Source organism: Kryptolebias marmoratus, linkage group LG17 (genome assembly GCF_001649575.2).
Source record: "Kryptolebias marmoratus isolate JLee-2015 linkage group LG17, ASM164957v2, whole genome shotgun sequence".
NCBI lineage: Eukaryota > Metazoa > Chordata > Actinopteri > Cyprinodontiformes > Rivulidae > Kryptolebias > Kryptolebias marmoratus.
Window position 1 is genome coordinate 15271992 of NC_051446.1, and position 23424 is coordinate 15295415.

Consider the following 23424-nt stretch of genomic DNA (forward strand, 5'->3'; position numbering starts at 1 on the left):
AGAAGATGGATGGATGGATGGATGGATGGATGGATGGATGGATGGATGGATGGATGGATGGATGGATGGATGGATGGATGGATGGATGGATGGATGGATTTAAAGTCACATGTTTACATCCAATTTCTTAGTATTTGGTACTATAATACCTTTAAACTTTCTGACTTGGGTCAAATGTTTTGGGTTTCCTTCCATAAGCTTCTTACACCAGTTTGCTGGAATTTTGTCCTATTCCTCTTGACAAAACTGATGGAACTGAGTCAAGTTTTATATGCTGTCTTGCTCAGTCACGCCTTTTTTGGATCTGCCCATAAATTTTCTATGGAATTGAAATCAGCGCTTTGTGATGGCCACTCCAAAACATTGACTCTTTTGTCCCTCAGCCACTTAGTAACTAATCAGGTAGTATGCTTGGTTCATTGTCCATCTGAAGACCCATTTGAGCCCGAGCTTTAACTTCCTGGCTGATGTCTTGAGATGTTGTTTCCACCTAATTTTCTCTCCTCGTGACGCCATCTGTTTTGTGAAGTGCACCAGTCCCTCCTGCAGCAAAATACCCCCACTGCATTGCTTTTTTATGTTGTTTTCAAAGTGATGTCTTCTTCACTGAGTGGCCCTTCAGCCCATGTTGGTACAAGACTCGTTTTACAATAGATAATGACTCTCTGACCAGCTTCAGTAACATCATCCCAAGGTTGTTTCTTTTGGGGTTAATGTGCACATTTCGCATTAATACACATTTATCTCAGGAACACAGAACCCGTCTACTTTCTGAGCAGTATGATAGAAGGACAAGACATTACATTACTTCACAGAACACTTCATTCTAGTTTTATTTAGCAAAAATGATTTCTCTTTCAGTCCCTGTTGTCCCAAATCTGGTGGGGTGACATAGAGAGGAACACAGAGGTGTGGAAACTTCTGCTCACTTTCTTCTGCCCTTTCCTTTGCTACACCAACCTCATCTCCTTCAGGTAAAATCTACAGGATAATGTGTGACATTAACTTTCAAAGGTGTAAGAATAACATTTTTTTTAAACTGTATTTCAAATTTGAGGGCTCAATATGAACAGCAACAAGAGGAGGAGGAGAAGCCTAATGAGGAGAGATCCTCTGACGCTCATTATGGGATGACTGTCTTCTCTTTCTCTGACATCAAGCACATGTAATACATTTTTATGCTGAAGAGTGTGTGTTAAACAGTTCTTTTTCTATTTGGTTTGTAGAGTGTGATTTAACTAATGAGATACACTGATGTAATTTTTAATGAGGCACATTGCTTCACGTTTAAGTGTGCTGATTTACTAAAAAATCTCTTGTTGCACCAGTGAAGCTGAGTCGCAAGAAGTTACCACTCCTCAGACTGCTACCATCAAAGGTGAGTCCTGTTTAAGAGGTCAGCACTGGAAAAAAAATAAGCATTAATAAGCAGAATAAATATTAATTAATTTTTAAAAGTAAAAATAAAGAGAAAACCAAAATAAAAGAAGTATGAGTTTTACTAATGAGTCTGTTTATCAACCCCTGAATACTTAGAAATCCACATAGCCACTTAGCAAAAACATTGAGCAATCTGACCATTTAAAGAGAACTTCCACTGTTTAATGCAGTCTGTATGGGGTCCGTTTGTGAAAGTTGTCCTTGGCAGGTTCTGGGTTTGAACCTTGACAGTAACTTTATTCAGACCTCCTTGGTTATCACAGCTGATTATCAGGAAAGCTTGAGTCCATCTCTGGTCTTGTGTCCTTGGCAGTTGGCTTTGAGTAGCATGTCCGAAATGTCCTCTAGATCAGCTGAATGTTTGTAGTTTGCTCCTATACTTGGATGGAAGAGAAAACTCTTGTGTCCATGTGTTCAAAGCAAGGTTTAAAAAAATGTGATGTGACGACTTACTGGTTCAGTGAAGCTCGAACTTGACTGAGAATATTGATAGTTCTTGTTCCATTGCAGGAGATAAGAAAAGATCTCAATTAGTTCTATTGGAGCCAAGGTTGGTCAGCGAGCCTCCCCTGACTTTTAGGCTGTGAAAAGGTTGATAGTCCAGCAGTCTCTTTCATTGGAATCCAAAAGAAAAAGCGCTCAGCACAATCCTCTCCATGCTGGCGTAGGAGAAAGAGCCATGGCTAATATGGTTTCACCAGCATGTTGCCAGAAGTGGAATATAATGATGATGAATGCAGTCCGATAAGGTCATCGAGCCTATGGGATTCTTTTTGTTAAAACAACCTATAAGAGGCTGTCACACATAGTTCTTTATCTAAACAATATTCAGGATAATAGAGAAACCTAAATGACCGCCAAAAACTGACCTATACATCATGCTACACAAGCAGATATTTTATTAAATTTTTAATGTTATTTCTTAAACAAGCTAAATATTTTGTTTTGATGTTATACTTAGAAATTGTCCAGGTTAATGACACTTTTCTTTAATAATGTAATATTAGATTATTATTATTGTTTTTGTTGTTATTATTATTGTAACAAAAATCACAAAGGTTTGAAGCAAAAGTTTGTGTATGGTTAGTAAAAAGTAACGTCTTTGGTAAATCAAACAACCTGTCATTGACTTGTTTTTGACAAGTGTTTTGCATTTATACTTTTCAAGTTTTGAAAGACACTAAATTACTTCACAGAACACTACAATCTAGTTTCATTTAGCAAAAATGATTTCTCTTTCAGTCCCTGTTGTCCCAAATCTGGTGGGGTGACATGGAGAGGAACACAGAGGTGTGGAAACTTCTGCTCACTTTCTTCTGTCCTTTCCTTTGCTACACCAACCTCATCTCCTTCAGGTAAAATCTACAGGATAACATGTGACATTAACTTTAATAGGTGTAAGAATAACCTTTTTCTTAAACTGTATTTCAAATTTTAGGGCTCAATATGAACAGCAACAAGAGGAGGAGGAGAAGCCTAACGAGGAGAGATCCTCTGACGCTCATTATGGGACGACCGTCTTCTCTTTCTCTGACATCAAGCACATGTAATACATTTTTATACTGAAGAGTGTGTGTGTTAAACAGTTTTTTTTCTATTTGGTTTGTAGAGTGTGATTTAACTAATGAGATACACTGATGTAATTTTTAATGAGGCACATTGCTTTACGTTTAAGTGTGCTGATTTACTAAAAATCTCTTGTTGCACCAGTGAAGCTGAGTCGCAAGAAGTTACCACTCCTCAGACTGCTACCATCAAAGGTGAGTCCTGTTTAAGTGGTCAGCACTGGAAAAAAAATAAGCGTTGACATCAGTAATCTGTATCAGCATCTGTTCTCATTTTTATTACAGTCATACCCGAACCCTATAGACCACCACAACGTCCGTTCATAGTGTCACGCTGGCGTCAGTTCTGGTTTGCTCCTGTCACAGCATTTTTGGGAAACGTCCTGATGTATTTTCTTTTTCTCATAATTTTTGCTTATGTTCTGTTGCTGGACCCCACGCTTCCCTCTAGTCCCACCATCACAGAGTATGTGCTGTATGTATTGGCTAGGAAAACTTTAACAGAACTCAGTTTCTTTTAATTATATATTTTTTTAAATTAAAATCATTTTGTGCCAACACAGCTACACCTTCACTGAAGTGCAGGCTAACAGTGACATCTACTGGAAGTTCCAGCGCTACAACCTGATTGTCCAGTAGCACTCCCGGCCCTCACTGGCTCCTCCTTTCATCATCTTTTTTCACATCAACTTATTTATCAAGAGGGTCATTCACAAGGTTCCCTCTGTCAAGGTCTGGCACTTTGAATAGTTTTTGGACTGGAGCCTTACCTCAAATGTATGTAGTAAAGTTATTTATGATGATTAAGTCTTGTTGTGGTGGTTTACTTGCTGCAACCCCCCGCCCCCAATTAATACAAGTAACTAGCAGAAAAAACTTGATGGTTACCATCTCTTTGTCCTTTTTGTCCCCAGTTCCGCTGTTGTGATTTCTGTGTTGTTCGGCAAACACCAAAGAGTTGGTCTTCAACCCGTCAACCGTCTCATCTCCTTTATCCTAAAATATCTGAGGCAAATGTCCAGGTCTAAAATGATAAAGAATAATTAGTAAAAAAGCTGGTCTAAATCTGTCTATCTTCATTTTAAAAGTGTACTCTAACAGATTAAATCATAAAAGTGGGGTGGCTGCCAAGGTTGGTACAAAGCATGCCTAGTTGGGTATAATGTGAGTGGAGGTGAACAACAAAATATGGTCAAGAGTACAGTTTTGCAAGCCGTGCACAAGAAAATAGGCTGTGAGTTTTAAAGACTGGCTGTTTTAAATTCGGCTGTGTGGCTTGCAGGTCACTGGTTTGCAAACATTCAAAATTCACTGAGATCACAACAAAAAAATTGCCTCTTTTCTTGAAATCTTCCTGCAATTTTAAGTCACCAACTAATCTCCAACAGTCTCAGCCTGGTGAGATACTGGCTTAATCAGGTCAAACCAATTTCACCTGAAAAAACCCAAGACAATATGAAACAGTCACCAGCAGAGGGGGAGAATGTTACAGTATAAAAACTTTGAGAAAAGGCTTTTTTTTTTAGAAGGAATGATGACGAAGACCTTTTTCAAGCCAAAGCCAGTAACATCCTGGAGCCTCTGAGTTGAGTGAGGCTAAAAGGCAGATATTGAGGCTGTTAATTGAAGCCACATCAGCTGGTTCCCTTGTTTGCATTCTTAATACAACACCAAGCTAAGATGTATGTAAAAGTCTTATTTTTGCTTACTATAAAAATATCACAGCTGACAGTCATAGAATTACATGACTGAAGCATGGAGTGAAAAAGAGTAAAAAATATTACAATGCTTATACTGAAGAGAAGCCACATAAATTATAATAATTCAAAATTCAGTGTAGTTGTAAAGACATGACATTTAGTAAAAATAAAAGTGCAACTATGAATCTATATTGCAGCTGAGTTAGATGATGGTGTTACTTGCACGAATGAGAAAAGCTGTGTTTCAAGTCATTTAGGAACAATGTCTTCAGTGGGAGAAAATAACTTGAGTAGCATCCAACAATTTTCTGCTCCTTTTCTCAGATGTAGCACACAACAGCACATCTAAACCTCCCTGACCACCACCGACATCAGGAGGTAAACTCCATCATTTGGAAACTCAGAGCAGACCAATTTTAAGGTAAAATGTCACTCATTACAGTCACTGAGCTTATTTGATGAGCTGGATTTAGTTCTGTTTTGAAGGTGTAAACTTACATATACAGTACATCTACATTCACTTAATTTTCTTTCTCTGTTTTTTTTTTCACACAGATACAGTTACCACTTTCTCCATTTCATCTTGATGTTGCCTTCAGGGTACTTTTTGAGTTAATTTAACATTATGTCACAAAAATTAAAAAATCTGTATTTGCTTTTATATGCATTGAATTCTTAGTGATGAATGTATGAAACAAAGTTTAGTTTTATGTGATCCAAGAAAATGGCAATAATAAATGAAATGAAATAAAAATTGCTATAAATGCTCAAACACACATCAACACAAAAGATGATAAACTGTATATCATCCTGTTCAATCAAAATGTAAAAATAAAATTCAATAAATGTAATGACTTTAAATGAAGCACGTCCATTTATTCTCTACACCAACCACATCAAACTTAGTCATAAGTAACCAGTTTGATGTGACTCATTCAGGAATTGTGTATCTTACTTTTTACAGAAATCAGATTTGCAAAATACAAAGTATCCAGATTTTACATAATGTTTGTGCAAACTTACCTTAAGCAGGTTACTTTATCGCACAGATCCTTCAACTTTGCGTTTGCTCTCTGTTGGGTATATGCAGTGTTTTCTGACCCTCAGTTTGCTTCAGTTGAATTGGTTTTCAGTCTCAGTCAACGCAGACAGCCTATTTATCTGTCAAAAAAGATGAAGAAGCCATCAAAGTGTTGCTGTATATATAATTCATTAATAGACTCTGAGATGCTTGTGATGACATTTTCTGTTGAAATGATAAAAACTCAGCAGAACATCCTTACTAAATGTATTTTTGTTTCATACAATAACAAGGTAAGCATTTGCTACCTGAGACCAATGACTTAATATGAATCCTCAGTGAATGCTTTATCTTTAAGACCATAAGCTAACATGAATAGCAAAACAATCCCAATTTGTCAATAAATACCCCATAGATCAGTGGGCACACATCTTTAATATACATTAGTTACAGAGACTTTAAGAAGCACTGCATTCAAGTGAGCCCACATTACACAGTCAACCCAGTAAATTCACTCATGGCCAAACACATACATATATTACAGCAGGAGTGTGGCAAATGGACAAACAATGTGAGGTGACTCATTATAAATGATATTCTATTTGAACTTGGTCTGATTTTTCCAAATTCCAAGTTGGAAAACTCAACTGGAAGATGAAATAAGAACCTGGATAGTCAAAGGTTTTGTTGCATTTCATTTGCTGGAACATGTAACAAGACAAAGTAAGTAACTAATGGAGAAGTAAGGTAATGAACCACAGTAAACTCTATCGTCATTGTAAGTATCTAGAGACGTCTAGCTAAATAACCATCCATCTCTTTTGTCTGCTTTTTTGTGCAGGGTTGTGGGGAGCTGGTGCCTATCACCAGCGGTTGGAAAATCATCTGATGCAAAAATGACAGCAGTGTAACGGTTTAGAAAATAGCATTTGCACTGACATTTTAGTGTATATATGTTAGCTTAGGACATGGTAGCTGAAGCAATGTTTATATTTTAACTTACTGGTATATTAACACTTACTATAGATTGATGTTTATCAGGCTCATTGAAAATGAATGATGAATATTGGATACCTGCAAAAACCTCCTCAGGAGGTGTTTATAATAGGCTTCTGTGATGTGAGTGAAGTTGGATTAATTTATTGTGTGTGTGTATGTGGTGGTGGTGGTGGGGTGGGGGGAGTATATTCACATTTTATTGTATTAAATTAGGAATTGGGTTATTAGAGTTACAGTGTGAGTCTGCGGCATTCATCACATCTGTAAAATGTGAAAGCAGGACAGTGACTGCAAAATAGTTTTAGGTTTCAACTGAAGAGCATATGTGTGTGTGTACAGCAGTCTGTCTGCTACATGAGTATCAACTGTGCGTGATCTGTGGCTAACAGCATCTTCCTTCCCTGCCACTAAACCACATATAAAGTCCTGGAGATATCTTACACATAGTTGAACAACTATAAATTGCAGTAGCCTAGCTGATATTCAGCTTGTTGTTTAAACTGGTCCCACCTGTTTTCAGAGTTTAGTGGACTTAACATTTGTCTGCTTCCTATGTTACCACACCCTCACCTGTTTGGTGAACTAACACGACCAGGAACTGCGTGTTTTCTTTTTTTAAGTCTCTCACTGATACAGAAGGGGTGAAAATGGGAGATAATAAGGCAGGGACTGAAGAAACAACCCCAGACACTGAAACTGAGAAGGGGAAGGTAAGCAAGTCAACTGTGAAAACATGACGGTGGTTGTAGTGAAGATTAACAGATGATGAACGTACAAAGCGAAGATGTTTTGCGAGTTGAGGCTTGCAGAGCAGCGTTTGTTTGGGTAACGCGTTTCATGCTGTAAGCTCAGTGTCGCTGTTTATTAAAACCGAAGAACCCCACAGCTAGTGTCTGTTTTATGGAAATTAAAGGTACCGTGGAGTTACAGAAGTTATCTCCACGTATTTAAGGCTAGCTTGCTTCTCGTACATACCCAACAACAGAGAGCGGAAGTTAGAGCTAGCTTCGGCTAGCAACACAAGAGTATGTCAAACTGATTCATAGTAACAGGAGTCATGGCAGCGTTCCGTTCCTCTTAGCTGTGTAATTTCACCGGGCTCTCTCGTTCTACCTGTGCGGTCCTCACCGATGGGACAACTAAACGGAACGGAGCCATTGTGATTAACGTGTCGCGTCGTGTCACAAACACGCGCTTCCGGTTTTACTCTGGCATTAATAATCAGTAAAAACTGGACAGACCGAGTTTGAATCTGCAGTGCGACGCAGGGATCATTTACTTAAAAACCACAATTACAAATTGAGCTCCTTTACAAGTAAAAGTTCTGTATAAATATGAAGTATTTCAGTGAAAGTATCAGTGGTTCCCAAAGTTGGAGTCGGGACCCAAATGTGGGTCATGAAACACCAAGTGGGGGTCTTCAGATTTTTTTTTTCATAAAGCTTGTAGTTTTAAGCTGGCAATAAACGGGTTCACAAACATTCCTCGCTATTCTTTAATAGGTTGGAAAGCAAAAAGTTTGGGAGGCACTGTTCAAACTGTCATGATATTAAAATACTGAAAGGTGCAGGTTACGGTTTATTAGAACTATTTCTGTGTACAGTTTTATATACAGAGACATTAACAAACCTGGGGGGTGTAAAATTACTAGTGGAAAGGTTAAATCTTTCATATTGTGTAGGATTATCATCATAAAGAGCTAATTAAAAATAAAAAAGAAGTATGAAAAATAAGAGAAAAACATCCTGAATAATGTAATGATTTGAGTTGCTAAGGAAATTATAATAAACTCACATAGTATTGCCTCTGTCAAAAAAACAGATGCAGCTGCAAACCTAAATTCCATAAATATGTGTGATTTTTTTTAATATGTGAAAATAAAATATTGACAGTTCTGAATATCTTTAGTAAAGTAATTATTTTTAAAGTGGGTTATGTAAAAAAAATGTAAGGAATTCCTTTTCCTATATGGGGGTGGGAGGCTTTGTTTTGACATGTAGGTATGCCCTAAAGATCTATTCACGTACTTTGAAACCTGAGCTGAATCTGCAGCGCCTCGTCAGAAATTGCATTCAGGTGTTTGGGTTCAGAAACACTTGGCAGTTTACATCAGGTATTCCTCTGAGTGAGAGGCAGCATTTATTCTCTGTGCAGTGTTTCCTCTCACCCTGCAGCCTCATGCACAAAAAGGTAAGTCTGGATTTGAACTCAAAAAGCCTATTTATTAATGCAGTTTGTGAACATGTTGAAAATGTTTTCAGAGTTGGATCGCTAAGATCTTCAAGAAAAGAGTGTGCACCACCTTTGTGGAGGATTCTTTCAGGTACTCTTCTCTCTGATCCTGTGTTGAAATGTTGTCAGGAGATGATCAGACTCTCACCCTGTTATCCTTCCACCTCTGTCAGTAATGGAGCTCTGTGTCAGTGTGGAAATGCGAGAGATGCCCACACCTCTGTGGCTCTCGGGGACTTTTTCAGCACCGCCATGGTGAACCACTGGGACAGCGCCCAGCACTCGTCTGAATACCCGACTGACGCCTTTGGAGAGGTGCAGTTTGCAGGAGCCAGCAAGCGACACAGCTATGTGAGGGCCTTTCTAAGGATCTGATAACTATTCTCTAAACTGGTTAATAAATGACTTAACTTTTATAGACTTGGAGATTATTATTAAGAGTTTGCTGCAGTAGTCCGTACTTTTGATATTCAACCTCTGGCTTGTGATTAAGTATGTGATTTCACAATCTCATACTTAATCACATTTTTATTCTTTTGCTTATTTGATCTCTGGGACCAACAATATTGTGTTTACTTGTAACATGCCACTTTTGTTTAACCAAATGTCTGATTTGTCTCTCATGGGGAACTCAGTTCCTGCGTCTGTCATGGGACTCCTCGGCAGATATGGTCTACACCATGATGACGACCCATTGGCATCTCCCTGCACCCAACCTGGTGGTTTCTGTTGTGGGAGGAGAAAGCAGGACAAAGTTGAAGACTTGGGTGCGAGAGGTTCTCAGGCAGGGGCTTGTGAAAGCTTCACAAAGAGCAGGTAATTACATCCAGAAAGCAAACTGTCAGCATTTTGTCAATTTTCTTGTCTGCTTTTTGGACTGCAAAATACTGGTTCATGTTTACAACTATATATAATTTAGTTTGCTCATCAGTCACAATCCCAACTTCCTGTCCTCTCTTACAAAGTGACAAATACTACTAAGCATTGTTTCAGCCTCAGATGGCAGAGCTATGTATATAGCAGTGTTTTGTTGCATGCCTTTAGGCACCCGGCATTCAGGCATTCACACAGATGCTACTACTTTGACATCTACATGAACATTTTTGCAGACTAAAAACAATCCCCACATTGCAGCAGCACTCTGCTGGAGTAGCAGTAGGTTATTCAAAGGTTCTATTTGCAGCAACCTTTGAATAACCTGCTGCTGTTTAATTGTGGTTTTAAAATGTGCAGCAGAAATACACAAATACTTTTTATAATGGTTAATAACTACAAATATGGATGAATGAAACATATTTACTTTTGACAAATGACATATTTTTCCTGTCCAGGAGCAGCATGGATTCTGACAGCAGGATTGCGTGAAGGTGTTGGTAGGTGTGTTGGAGAGGCGGTGAGAGATCACGCCACTGCAGCTTCTTCAGACTCTGTCAACAGAGTGGTGGCACTGGGCATCACTTCATGGGGCCTGGTGCACAACAGAGAGCAACTTGTCAATCCTCAGGTTGTACCAAAATTTACATTTGTTTTTTTTCCTTCCCATTAAAATTTGTATCATGTTTGCTTTTATTGTATGTCTAACAATATCAGAAAAATCGGCTTTGAAACAATGCTTTTTTTTTCCAGTTTTTAGCTCTGGATAGTTTGTTTTTGGTTTAAACAAATTGGAATCATATTTCTATTTTAAAAACCTTTTTTGATCTGTATTGATAACACAGGTAAATGTGAACTTCATAGTTTTGTATTTATAGTAAGATAAATCATCTTCATCTGAAAGATCTAAGGTGCAGATTGTGCTTCATTCTAAATGAAGACTGTATTATCCAATTTTTATTCATTTGCAGGGCAGTTTTCCAGCTAAATACTATGTGCAGAATTCATCTCGGGATTCCAGCAGCCTGGACAACAACTACCAGGCTTTCCTGCTAGTGGATGATGGGAGTGTGGGCCGCAAAGGAGGGGAGACATCCTTCAGAGCCAAAATAGAGGACTACATTTCCCATCAGCGCACAGGCATATGGGGTAAGAAACATGTGTACAGTAAGCTCAGTTCTTGTGCACTCAATCTTGAATTCCACTGGAATGAAAACATTGGCAAGCCACTGCATGTCTCTTCAAACATGTGAGACATGTAAAGTCATGCAAAGGTTTGTTTAAAAAAAACAAAAAATAATTACACTGTTCTTTCTGTGCCACCGGAAAAATACGCATTTAGCAAATATAATTACTTTAATTTTTTCTCAGTCTGTGAATTTTAAAAAGTAAATTTGTATTTTAAAACCGCCTACATTTTTGTTTGTTCTTTGATCAGGTAGCGGCAGCATTGACATTCCTGTCCTCTGTATGCTGATATCAGGGGAAACAAGCATGCTGGAGGTTGAGTCATGACATTTAATGGTTGATTATTATTATTACAGGAAATGTTGATGGAAAATCTTGTACTAAAAACTACTTTTAATTGACCTTTTAACTACGGGTATTCTACATTCTGCCAGAGAGTGGATATTTCTCTGAAAAACAACATTCCCTGGTTGGTGCTGGCTGGCTCAGGAGGCATCGCAGACTTCCTGAGCGATCTCTTGGAGAATCTGTCTTCGGCTCCAGCCTTCCAGCCTTCTGCTGAGGGTGACAGTGAGGCCGGTCCCAGTGTAGATCTGAAAGAAAAAGTGACAGAACGAGTGAAGAAATACTTTTCTGCTGAACCAGAGACAGACAAACTTGTTGAACAGGTGTGTGATGTAGAAAAAGATGCACACTTTATTTTTTTTTCTCAAATCCTCTGCTCTTTCATCATTCAGCTAAAAGTCACTACATTGGTTTCTTTTTTTATTTAAATCAACATTAAAAATCCATGTCCAGTTATTGAGTGTATTTTCTTGTACAAGACTGATATGATGATTAGTAATCAGAAACAACCAAGGAAACAGGCTGATGAATTGCAATAAATCAAACTGAACCATGAAATAAAACCAAAAGCAAAAGATGAGCAAAGCACAGACCGACATTATGATGCAACTAGTCAGCAGACTTCAAGAATTTCATTAGTGTCCCTTGTTTTATAAAAGGTAATTCTGTAGTGAGTGGCAAGTCTTTGTTGTTGCTTTGATCATATCTAAAAGGTGTTGAGTATTTAGGATATAATGACGAGTTCCCATGCTTTGTCATAAGAAATGCAACTAATTCAAGGGTTTTAATTTTACTTTTTGAAAACACTAGGCTCTGTGCTCATTGATCCAGAAATTTCAGTGTTTATCTGTCTCCCGACTTCTGTCTTCAGGCTCTAAGTATCTACCAAAACAAAGGCTTGATTACAATCTACCACGGAGAGCAGGAAAGCCCGACTGATTTTGATACAGTTCTGCTCAGAGCATTGGTAGGAGGTGAGTAAAACTCATCTATATGCTGGATTTTGCACTTGTTTGTATGTGACAAGAGAACCGTATTTTGTGTGTGTATAATCACCCCCCTTTCTTTCCAGCAAGTAAGCAACGTGCCTCAGTTGAGGACAGTCCTTACAATGAAGAGCTGAAGCTAGCTGTTGCTTGGAACAGGGTGGACATTGCTAAGAGTGAACTCTTCAATGGAGACATCCATTGGAGGGTGAGGAGATAAAGACAACAATCTAAACAGATATAACATATAAACATTTTGTTACCGTTTACAAAAAATAAAGTAGCACACCCAAAGCAGATTTTGGTGTTAAATACAATTTCATGTCTAAAAACATTTTTTAATCTAATCAAATAGTATGAGGACTTGGAAGAATCCATGACAGATGTCCTGGTCAATGACAAACCCCAGTTTGTTCGTCTTTTCACTGAGAACGGTTTGAACATCCTGGACTACCTGACTTATGGCAGGCTGGAAACGCTCTATGGCTCTGTGGCTGAGGGCACCCAGTTATACCAGCTACTTCAGCGCCATTTAGTGATGCGGGTTGGAACTACATCACCTACACCAGCTAATTTACCAGAATCACAATCCAAATTATTAACAGAGAAACCTCAAAGTGAAAGGGGCTCTGCAATCACCCTTTTTGAGGTGAGTTTCCTTATGGAAGTGTTTCAATCTTCTTGACTTGTTATTTGTTTGAAATAATGAGGAAAAACTCCCATCGACAAAGATTTTTGTTATGTTTTGTCAGGTTTCAGGAGTCCTGGAATTACTAATGGGTGATGTTTGTCAGCAGTTCTACTATGACATTTTGGACTTACAGGAAATCTCATCCAAAAGGATGGCTCTTAGGGTACTTGTTTGTTTTGTCAATAATCAGACATTCTGTATTTTAAGGTGACAAAATTTGTTTATTCTTTCAAACAACTTGATAGGTTTCCATCATCATTTGCTTTTGTTTTTTCATTTATCCCAGCGTGCAAGTAAACTGCTGCGTGGCGACTGCACATATCGAGAGAGGCGCTGTCTCTCACCCTGGGCTTCACTTTTCATCTGGGCTGTTCTACAGAACCGCAGTGAGATGGCCACGTTTTTCTGGGAGATGGTAATAGCTCTCAGAAGAAAGCAAGAATGTTGCTCAGACCTTGTGTCATCAAGTGATAAAGGGGATGTGCATTTTTAAATAGTCACAAGGTAGACCTACTGTAAGTGGTTTGATTGTTGTGAGATTAAAGAATAACAAAGCAGGGTTAAGCAAAGAACATATAAACTTCTTTTGTACAATTATAATTTTATATAAGTGCACATTGAATTACATTCATATTGTGTTGTGCTTCTGAAAAGTGATTAATGGTTGAAAATGTTTACTGGTAGACTTCATAAACTGTAAATACTCCAGTACAGAGAGTGTCAAAACATATATAAACTGCTTTACCTACTTCACTTCCCCTCTCTTGTGGTCTTTCTCAGGCAGGAGAGTCAGTGCTGAGTGCTCTAAGTGGTTGTAAGATCCTGAGAGAACTGTCCAAGCTGGAGGCTGAAAATGAAACCAAACTCTCCTTAAAAGAATTGGCCCAGAAATTTGAAAATCTGGCAGTTGGTGAGACCATGAACCCAATTTCCTACTATACTGTTCATTTGGTGAATAATCAATTGAAATGTGGAAAAAAGAATTAGTTTATTACTTGCATTAAAAATGCCATGTAACATAGTATAAAAAATATTTTTTTGTGCGTTTTAGATGTTTTTGAGTTTAAAATTGTGTGATTTTTGAACATAGCTGTACATACATTTTCATTCAGTAACTGTGATTTACTTGGATAAATGGAGGAAAAACTTGAGGGTAGCATGAGCTACCACATAGCTTTTAAGAGTTTTAAGAAGATGTTTTGATTCTGTAAAATTGTGTTTGGTGTAAACAGTTTTTCTTAAATTTATAATACTAGTGTCATAAGTAAAGGATTAGATTTTTGTTTGCTTAAGGTTAACTGCCAAACAAAACTCGTAACTCTTCCTCTCATGTCCTTTTTTCTTTGCTTTTCTTCAGATATCTTCAGTACTTGCTATCGCAGCAACGAAAGTCGTTCCTTTAGGCTGCTGATTAGGAAATCCCCTGTTTGGGGCGGCACCACCTGCCTACAGATGGGCATGAGCGCTGATGCCCGACTTTTCTTCAGCCAAGATGGAGTACAGGTTTGTCATTGTTTTCACAACTATGTGACTTTCTACTTCTAAGAAGACAATTCTGCTAACTACAAAAAAAAAAAAAACCTGTCTGGATCTTGAGCCATGAAAGAAACTTGAAGAACACTAAACTTTATGTTTAAGGGTGTTTATTTACACATAAACAAATCACCAAATGAATTGTAGATGAATAATTCTAGTACCTTTTATTGCAAAAGGGTAATTGACTGATCATGAAAATAAACACATACAAAAATACAAAGTAAATACTCTGCTTATACCATTTAAAATGAGATAAAAGGCCACCAGAATAAATATTAATTAATTTTTAAAAGTAAAAATAAAGAGAAAACCAAAATAAAAGAAGTATGAGTTTTACTAATGAGTCTGTTTATCAACCCCTGAATACTTAGAAATCCACATAGCCACTTAGCAAAAACATTGAGCAATCTGACCATTTAAAGAGAACTTCCACTGTTTAATGCAGTCTGTATGGGGTCCGTTTGTGAAAGTTGTCCTTGGCAGGTTCTGGGTTTGAACCTTGACAGTAACTTTATTCAGACCTCCTTGGTTATCACAGCTGATTATCAGGAAAGCTTGAGTCCATCTCTGGTCTTGTGTCCTTGGCAGTTGGCTTTGAGTAGCATGTCCGAAATGTCCTCTAGATCAGCTGAATGTTTGTAGTTTGCTCCTATACTTGGATGGAAGAGAAAACTCTTGTGTCCATGTGTTCAAAGCAAGGTTTAAAAAAATGTGATGTGACGACTTACTGGTTCAGTGAAGCTCGAACTTGACTGAGAATATTGATAGTTCTTGTTCCATTGCAGGAGATAAGAAAAGATCTCAATTAGTTCTATTGGAGCCAAGGTTGGTCAGCGAGCCTCCCCTGACTTTTAGGCTGTGAAAAGGTTGATAGTCCAGCAGTCTCTTTCATTGGAATCCAAAAGAAAAAGCGCTCAGCACAATCCTCTCCATGCTGGCGTAGGAGAAAGAGCCATGGCTAATATGGTTTCACCAGCATGTTGCCAGAAGTGGAATATAATGATGATGAATGCAGTCCGATAAGGTCATCGAGCCTATGGGATTCTTTTTGTTAAAACAACCTATAAGAGGCTGTCACACATAGTTCTTTATCTAAACAATATTCAGGATAATAGAGAAACCTAAATGACCGCCAAAAACTGACCTATACATCATGCTACACAAGCAGATATTTTATTAAATTTTTAATGTTATTTCTTAAACAAGCTAAATATTTTGTTTTGATGTTATACTTAGAAATTGTCCAGGTTAATGACACTTTTCTTTAATAATGTAATATTAGATTATTATTATTGTTTTTGTTGTTATTATTATTGTAACAAAAATCACAAAGGTTTGAAGCAAAAGTTTGTGTATGGTTAGTAAAAAGTAACGTCTTTGGTAAATCAAACAACCTGTCATTGACTTGTTTTTGACAAGTGTTTTGCATTTATACTTTTCAAGTTTTGAAAGACACTAAATTACTTCACAGAACACTACAATCTAGTTTCATTTAGCAAAAATGATTTCTCTTTCAGTCCCTGTTGTCCCAAATCTGGTGGGGTGACATGGAGAGGAACACAGAGGTGTGGAAACTTCTGCTCACTTTCTTCTGTCCTTTCCTTTGCTACACCAACCTCATCTCCTTCAGGTAAAATCTACAGGATAACATGTGACATTAACTTTAATAGGTGTAAGAATAACCTTTTTCTTAAACTGTATTTCAAATTTTAGGGCTCAATATGAACAGCAACAAGAGGAGGAGGAGAAGCCTAACGAGGAGAGATCCTCTGACGCTCATTATGGGACGACCGTCTTCTCTTTCTCTGACATCAAGCACATGTAATACATTTTTATACTGAAGAGTGTGTGTGTTAAACAGTTTTTTTTCTATTTGGTTTGTAGAGTGTGATTTAACTAATGAGATACACTGATGTAATTTTTAATGAGGCACATTGCTTTACGTTTAAGTGTGCTGATTTACTAAAAATCTCTTGTTGCACCAGTGAAGCTGAGTCGCAAGAAGTTACCACTCCTCAGACTGCTACCATCAAAGGTGAGTCCTGTTTAAGTGGTCAGCACTGGAAAAAAAATAAGCGTTGACATCAGTAATCTGTATCAGCATCTGTTCTCATTTTTATTACAGTCATACCCGAACCCTATAGACCACCACAACGTCCGTTCATAGTGTCACGCTGGCGTCAGTTCTGGTTTGCTCCTGTCACAGCATTTTTGGGAAACGTCCTGATGTATTTTCTTTTTCTCATACTTTTTGCGTACGTGTTGTTGCTGGACTTCAAACCCCCGCTCCCCTCTAGCCCATCCATCACAGAGTATGTGCTGTACTTCTGGGTGTTCACCATTGTGTGTGAGGAGATCAGAGAGGTTGGTTTAATGTCATCTTGACTGATGCATTTACTTCTTTTTAAGTTTCTTCGGAGAAGCACGTGAAAATTAAATATAAGTAATTTGCTGTCATTTATCAGACAATGATATATGGACACACCAAGTTTTGTTCAATGTATAGTGCACTGTTTGGCATTTTTGAAAACGGTCTAAAATTGCTTTTAATCGTCTGGCTACATCTTCACTTATACCTTTTGGCTTTATATTTTCTTATACAAACGTTGTTCATACTTTTTTTTTTTTTCTTTCTTTAAGACATTCATTTCAGGGACGAAGACCTGGCGTCAAAGGTTCAGAGTTTATATTCAGGATGTGTGGAATAAATTTGACCTCATTGCTGTGACACTATTCATCATAGGATTGATCAGCAGGTAGGAACATCAATTACCCTCAAAGAAAATGTGCAGTGAAATGAATGTTTTCCTTTTTGTCATATCTGAATGTTTCACCGTATACAGATGGTGGATGCAACAAGTCTAGGAGCAAACTTCAAATATTATTTTCCTCTGTAATGCTCTTCAGCTTGTCTTGGAATATTCCAAGGCGTTCCTGAGACAGTTCGAGTTGGGGTATCTTCCCAGTAAGACTTCCATGGAAAATACCAAAAGGGAGGCATCTTAATAAAACCACTTCAGCTGGCTGCTTTCTATGTGAAGAAGCATTAGAAGACCCTTGGAACAGAAGACCTAAAGGCCTTGTCCTTCACCATGTCTTTTTTTTCCTCATCTGTGGTGTGCACCAGCTGGTTGTCTGGTTATCGCACCAGCAAGCATGGATAGCTTTAAAAACACAGCGCCTGAAAGCTGCATTTGCAATATAGGCTGCGTTCAGACTTTGTCCTCAACCTTCCCTGGGTTTCATAAAAACTCTTAAAGGTATGATCTGAAGATGTCAAGTACAGGGGCCTCCTCTAGACATTCCCATTTCTCTCCCACTACTTGTTTGGATTTGCCAGGTCTTTCTGGTAAATGATTATGTCTCTTTTCCGCTGGGCAACTTCAGAGTATGAAGACTTTCAGTCTCTCTCTAGTAGTTTGGTTCCAAAGTTAAATCTCTGTGTAAATACGAGCCTAGCTATATCTAGTTTGCTTGGCTGAACCTCACACAAAAGTTCTGGTTCCTTCCTGACCCTTGGGGTGCTATCTTTGTCCAAAAAGGCAGTTTGCTAAACAGGGATCTGTAGATAGGTGTGAATTGCGATTTCTCCTCCCTGTAGGTGGTGGCTCCACATAAGTTCAGCTCAGCCCATAGGACAAGCTTACTAGGTGCTTCTATGTGAGCCCCTGTTCTTTTGTTGCAATGGTGTCATCCCATTAAAGATATTTCAGTTGCTTTTTTTTGCTGATCCCTCCCCTAAAACTAATTTGCCAAAGAAGACCCTACCAAGAGCTCATACCCTGGATAATAGAGCCCTAAGGATCATGGACATACTCAAACCCCCAACAAGAAACGTTGACATTGTTTGTGGTAAATATTTATGCATACATTTTTCAATTTATGCATAAAACTTCCTGAAAACAACATTGGGTGAAACTTTTTTTTTTCTTGACTGAATATTTGAAAAGCTGAAAATTTTACCAGATGCACTTTTCAGTGGTTATGAAGGATATTTCTACTAGGTTATGCAAAACCTTCGAGAATATTATAGCTTAATACAACAAGGCCTGAGGAGATAAATTAAAATGAGCTCATAGAACAATACATTTTTTATTGTGTGCTTTAGGCTATTCAAGTGGTCGTATGAATTTGGACGGGAGGTCCTATGTGTGGACTATATGGTCTTCACTCTTCGCCTCCTTCACATTTTTGCCATTCACAGACAGCTGGGACCAAAGATTATCATTGTTGGCAAGATGGTGAGAAATGTTGTTAAATATTGACTTATTTCTAATTGTACTAAATGTTTACAATATACTGACAACAAAATCAATTCTTTCATTCAGGTAAAAGATGTCTTCTTCTTCCTTTTCTTCCTGGGAGTGTGGCTTATGGCATATGGGGTAGCCAATCAGGCTTTGCTTTACTCTTACGATCCAAACTTCAACCGCATTTTTCGCCGAGTTTTCTACAGACCTTACTTGCACATATACGGACAGATTCCTGTAGAGGAGGTTGATGGTATGAATGTTTTTTTTTTTTTTTTTTGGCTTTTATTACATTTTTCACATTCAGTGCAATATTTTAAAAGTTGCCTCATTAATTGTGGTTTGTATAAACATGGGGAAAAAACCAAGTTTTTATTTATTTTTTGTTCCAGTTGGGAAGGAGTGGGATGTAACCTGCACAAAAAATTTGACTTTAATTGAGAATGGTGCAGAGCCATGCAGGTCTCTTTCTGGTAACTGGCTGGTGGTCATTCTGTTGGTTATTTATCTCTTGGTTACCAACATCCTACTCATCAACCTGCTCATTGCCATGTTTAGGTAAGTGGGCCAGCAGAGCAGTGTATGCATGATTAATGACTCAATCTGTTACATTTTAATATGATCTTTCCATGCCGACACAGCTACACCTTCACTGAAGTGCAGGCTAACAGTGACATCTACTGGAAGTTCCAGCGCTACAACCTGATTGTCCAGTACCACTCTCGGCCCTCACTGGCTCCTCCTTTCATCATCTTTTCTCACATCAACTTATTTATCAAGAGGCTAATCCGCAAGGTTCCCTCTGTCAAGGTCCGCCACTTTGGTTAGTATTTGGACTGGAGTCTTACTTCAAATGTATGTAGTAAAGTTATTTATGATGATTAAGTCTTGTGGTGGTTTACTTGCTGCATTTACAATGCTAATACAAGTAACTAGCAGAATAGACTTGATGTTTACCATCTCTTTGTCTTTTTTGTCTCCAGTTCATCTCTTGTGATTACTGTGTTGTTCAGCAAACACCAAAGAGTTGGACATTAATAATGACTTTTTAATTAGTCTTGCAGTTAAAAGGGAAAGCAGCGAACAGATTAATGACGTGGGAAACCATTCAGAAAGAGGACTTCCTGACTGCACAAAATAAAATCCAGAAGAGTAGTGATTCAGAAAAACTCAAACGGATGTCTGACAAGTGAGCACTGATTGCTGTATCATAGCAGCAGAAATCTTAATTAGGTAATGGAGGGTAATATATGTCTGTTATCCCCTGTTTTTCAGGTTAAATGATGTTGTAAAGCAGTTGTCTGAAATAAAGGAATTTGACCACAGACTTAAAGCTCTGGAGAATGAGGTAAACATTAAGTATGTCTTGATGATGACCAGTAATCTGAAATGTCTTAACTTCACTTTTCTGTGGATCAACAATCTATTTTTGAAAAAAATAGATTGTTGTTTTGATTTGACACCACAAATACTATTGCAGATAATTTTTAAAATTGAAATTCAAACTTTTTGTGTAATATTCCTAACACATAGACAATAACTATGTAAATGAACATGGTCAATAAAAGCATCAGTTAAAAAGGTTACTGTAGTGGAAGGTTAGCTTTAATTATTTTAGCAGCATGTGAGTGAGGAAGAGGCATCATAGGGAAAATCTTACAAGTAACCCAAGGTTTCTGCCTCTTTTTCACTGGTTTCTCTACTCAGGACAAACTAAATGCACCTGAGGAGAAAGTATAAGACAATATGAACAGTCACCAGCAGAGGGAGATCATGTAACAGATAACAAGCTTTATTAAAGTAGAAGGACAAGTTTCAAGCTAAGGCCAGTGACACCCTGCAGTCTTTTGGACTTTAAGTAATAGTTGAAGGCTATTGATCAAAACTAAATTAGCCGTTTGTTGTTTCCACTCTTAACAACCTATATCAGTCAATCACACGATAAAATGAAAAGATTATGTTAGGCAGGTGGTTTTCTGCACTAATCTACACAGAATTACAGATTTATCCACTATGTGCCACCCTCAAAAAAAAGGGAAAAAAACCCCCATATAAACAGATATAAATTCAAAAAAATTTTTGAAGACTAGAATATTAGATAATCAGTGTTGTTCAAACAGTATATTTCTTTTACACTGTACATTAAATCAGCAGAACTCCTAACTTATTGTTAAACTATGAACAAAGCGTTTCAGGTCTTTTAGGAACTGTGTTTTCTGAGGGAGAAAATATCTCAAGTTGTGCTAAACAGTTTTTGTTGTTATTCTCAGATGGAGTACAGCTCAAGTGCACTCAGATGGATTGTGGACACTTTAGCACAAAGCAGCACAATTAAATCTCCCCGACCTCCACCTGCATCAAGAGGTAAAGCCCAACAGTCAGAAAACCTGAGAATACATGTGTGCCCAATAGTTTTCAGCTTTCTTGCACAATGAGCTTGTTAAGTTCCTAATTGCTGTGAGTCATTTCCCCTGCAAATATTCCCAATCAGTCACTAATCTTCCTTTTCTCTGTTCTTTTCCACACAGATGATGTCCCCACTTCTAGTTCAACATGATTGATAATGCCTTTGGGGTGATATTGAGCCACTTAGGATCTGAGAAAAAAAGACCAAAACTAAAGCACAGCAACAGCTTTTGAAGACCACACCAACAAGTCATGCCAGTTTCTAGTCTTGATTATCACAGAAGTTTACAATCAAGACTTGAAATTCAGAATTAAATAAGTTCAGTCACTTTAAAAACAACAATATTTTGTGCTAAGAACCTTATTTAAATGCTAAAAACAAATTCTGTGCGTAACTTTTGTAATGTAGGTGCCAGTTCAGGATGATTTTGTGCTGTAGTTTTGAATGGAGCCTTTAAAGCCCCTTCCCAAGCATTATGTTATTAAGTACAGGAAATAGTGGATAGATGTTCTTTACAATGTGGTACGTCAGGATCACATCTTTATATACTGTGTTCATTTACACTCTGGCAAAATGGTTTACACTCAGTTACACTAAATTTACATTTATTTTGCTACTGTTATGTAAAGTTTTATAAGAGGAAAAATTCTATATTTGCTATTATAAAAAGATAAAAATATTTTTGTTTTGTAATAGTTTAAACAAATTTTATATTTTCTTTCATGATATTTGTAAGATTTAGGATTCTGTCACAAACTCATAAACTTGACTGTTTTGTATTTTCGACAATTTCAAATGTAAATAAACTTTTGACAGTAACACATTGTTCACCTTTTGAAGGCCTTTAATGAAATAGTTTTCTTTTTATTTTTATTCTTGATGATTTTCCCTCCTTCAGATGTCCTATCCTCATTGTGGTTCCAAATGTAACTTTTGGCATAAAAACAAATGAGTGTGTACACAAGACTGCTTCTTTGTGTGTTAGTTTCTGTTGAAACATGCCTTTTGTTTAGATGGATGACAAAAGAGAATGTGGAAGATGTCAACTCCTTTTTACTCAACAAGGAAACAAAAATTAAGCCTGAGGGTAAAAGAAGGGTGCAGTATCGCTAAAGAAAAAATGAGGCTGGGTAAATATGCTTAATTTAAAGAAGCTTTTCTTATTTTATTAGTTGCCTCTTAAATGGAATACAAAACAAAGAAGTGAGATTCATTTATAAAATCAGCAGAGAAGTGTGTTGGATGGTGCTGGGTTTCACTGTGACATGTCTCTACTGAAGGTCACATTGTGGAGCAACTCATTGAAGGAGCCTTACTCTAAATAGTTAGATCACCTGTCACTTGCAGGCAGCAGCTCTCAGAGAAACAGTGCCATCATTTTCCACCTTACTGCACCCATACAACCATACAAACATGTAATTTATCTGAATAAATATTTCCCTCTGTTCACTAGCTTTATTGTCTCAAAGACTAAATCTGAAAGTGTGTATATATCACTGTGGAATTTACAGCATAGCCAGCTTCACTGCTATTAAATCTACGACTTACATCATCCTGACATGCACTCATTTGCTTTTGTTTGAGAAATTTTAGTCTGGGCTAGCCTGTAATCACTTTATGAGATGCAGTGAGGAGATCTTTCACTTTGCTTTGCCTCATATGTCAGTCAGGTTTTTTTTCATATTGAAAATAAATTTATTGCTCTGCAAGAACAGTGCTTAGATTTAGTTTTAATTTTATTAATTTGATGCACTTGATTTGGGTTGTATAACCTTATAAACTTCTGATTTACCGACAGTTTGAAATTGACTGTGTTTTTTTTCAATATTGATTATCCAAAGTATAAGTTTATGTTAATTTATTTTTATCAAAATTTATTTATTTTTGTTGCAAGAGAGACTCAAAAACAAGGCGCAGTTACATAAAATTTTATTTAAAAGATTATTAATCTCAATAAAACAGAATTTTGTGTGTATTTATGTTGTTATGTTTAAACAAATTTAGGGAAAACTAAAAACGTGTCACATAAAAGAGGACTACACAGTAACCAACAGGACATAAAACAACGGGACAACAGCACTGGACTTGTTGATTTGTGTTTACATGTCTAGATAGTTTATTTTTACTATTTATCCCCCCTCTTACTTTTTTCTATTTTCCTTCCCAAAGTACTGTAAGTACTGTCACAAAA

The 23424-nt window shown here is 37.4% G+C and overlaps 3 protein-coding genes across 6 annotated transcripts in view; 2 read left to right on the forward strand and 1 right to left on the reverse strand.

Moving 5' to 3' along the window:
* Nucleotides 1–7829, reverse strand: part of LOC108237203 (synembryn-A) — a 22385-nt gene extending 14556 nt beyond the window's left edge. Inside the window, exons 1-3 of one of the 3 annotated variants that reach the window (XM_017418469.3) lie at nt 7701–7829; nt 5729–5866; nt 3894–4029 (exon numbers count right to left, since the gene is read on the reverse strand). The gene's annotated coding sequence lies outside the window, so the exon portion shown is untranslated. Of the gene's footprint in view, nt 1–3893; nt 4030–5728; nt 5867–7500; nt 7620–7700 lie in introns of those variants that run through there. The other 2 variants (XM_037980705.1, XM_025006383.2) reach the window with 2 other exon arrangements.
* On the forward strand, nt 896–4042 carry LOC108237115 (transient receptor potential cation channel subfamily M member 5-like). Its single transcript, XM_037980706.1, has 7 exons — nt 896–974; nt 1329–1378; nt 2683–2795; nt 2879–2986; nt 3151–3200; nt 3291–3480; nt 3569–4042. The coding sequence occupies exons 3-7, from the start codon at nt 2713–2715 to the stop codon at nt 3642–3644; spliced, it is 507 nt and encodes a 168-aa protein (XP_037836634.1). The 5' UTR covers nt 896–974; nt 1329–1378; nt 2683–2712; the 3' UTR covers nt 3645–4042.
* On the forward strand, nt 7282–22197 carry LOC108237202 (transient receptor potential cation channel subfamily M member 4). 2 transcript variants are annotated; one of them, XM_017418466.3, is made up of 28 exons: nt 7282–7435; nt 8987–9048; nt 9131–9308; nt 9593–9773; nt 10289–10461; nt 10802–10979; nt 11269–11333; nt 11453–11686; nt 12235–12337; nt 12436–12557; nt 12705–12998; nt 13102–13203; nt 13327–13455; nt 13821–13950; nt 14398–14543; nt 16094–16206; nt 16290–16397; nt 16562–16611; nt 16702–16940; nt 17217–17332; nt 18685–18817; nt 18905–19079; nt 19219–19384; nt 19468–19649; nt 19883–20015; nt 20102–20174; nt 21097–21190; nt 21355–22197. In XM_017418466.3, the coding sequence occupies exons 1-28, from the start codon at nt 7373–7375 to the stop codon at nt 21381–21383; spliced, it is 3771 nt and encodes a 1256-aa protein (XP_017273955.1). In that variant the 5' UTR covers nt 7282–7372; the 3' UTR covers nt 21384–22197. The 2 variants fall into 2 exon arrangements, with proteins under 2 accessions (XP_017273955.1, XP_017273956.2); XM_017418467.3 differs by lacking the exon at nt 7282–7435 and adding an exon at nt 7647–8915.
* Nucleotides 22198–23424: the final 1227 nt, after the last annotated feature.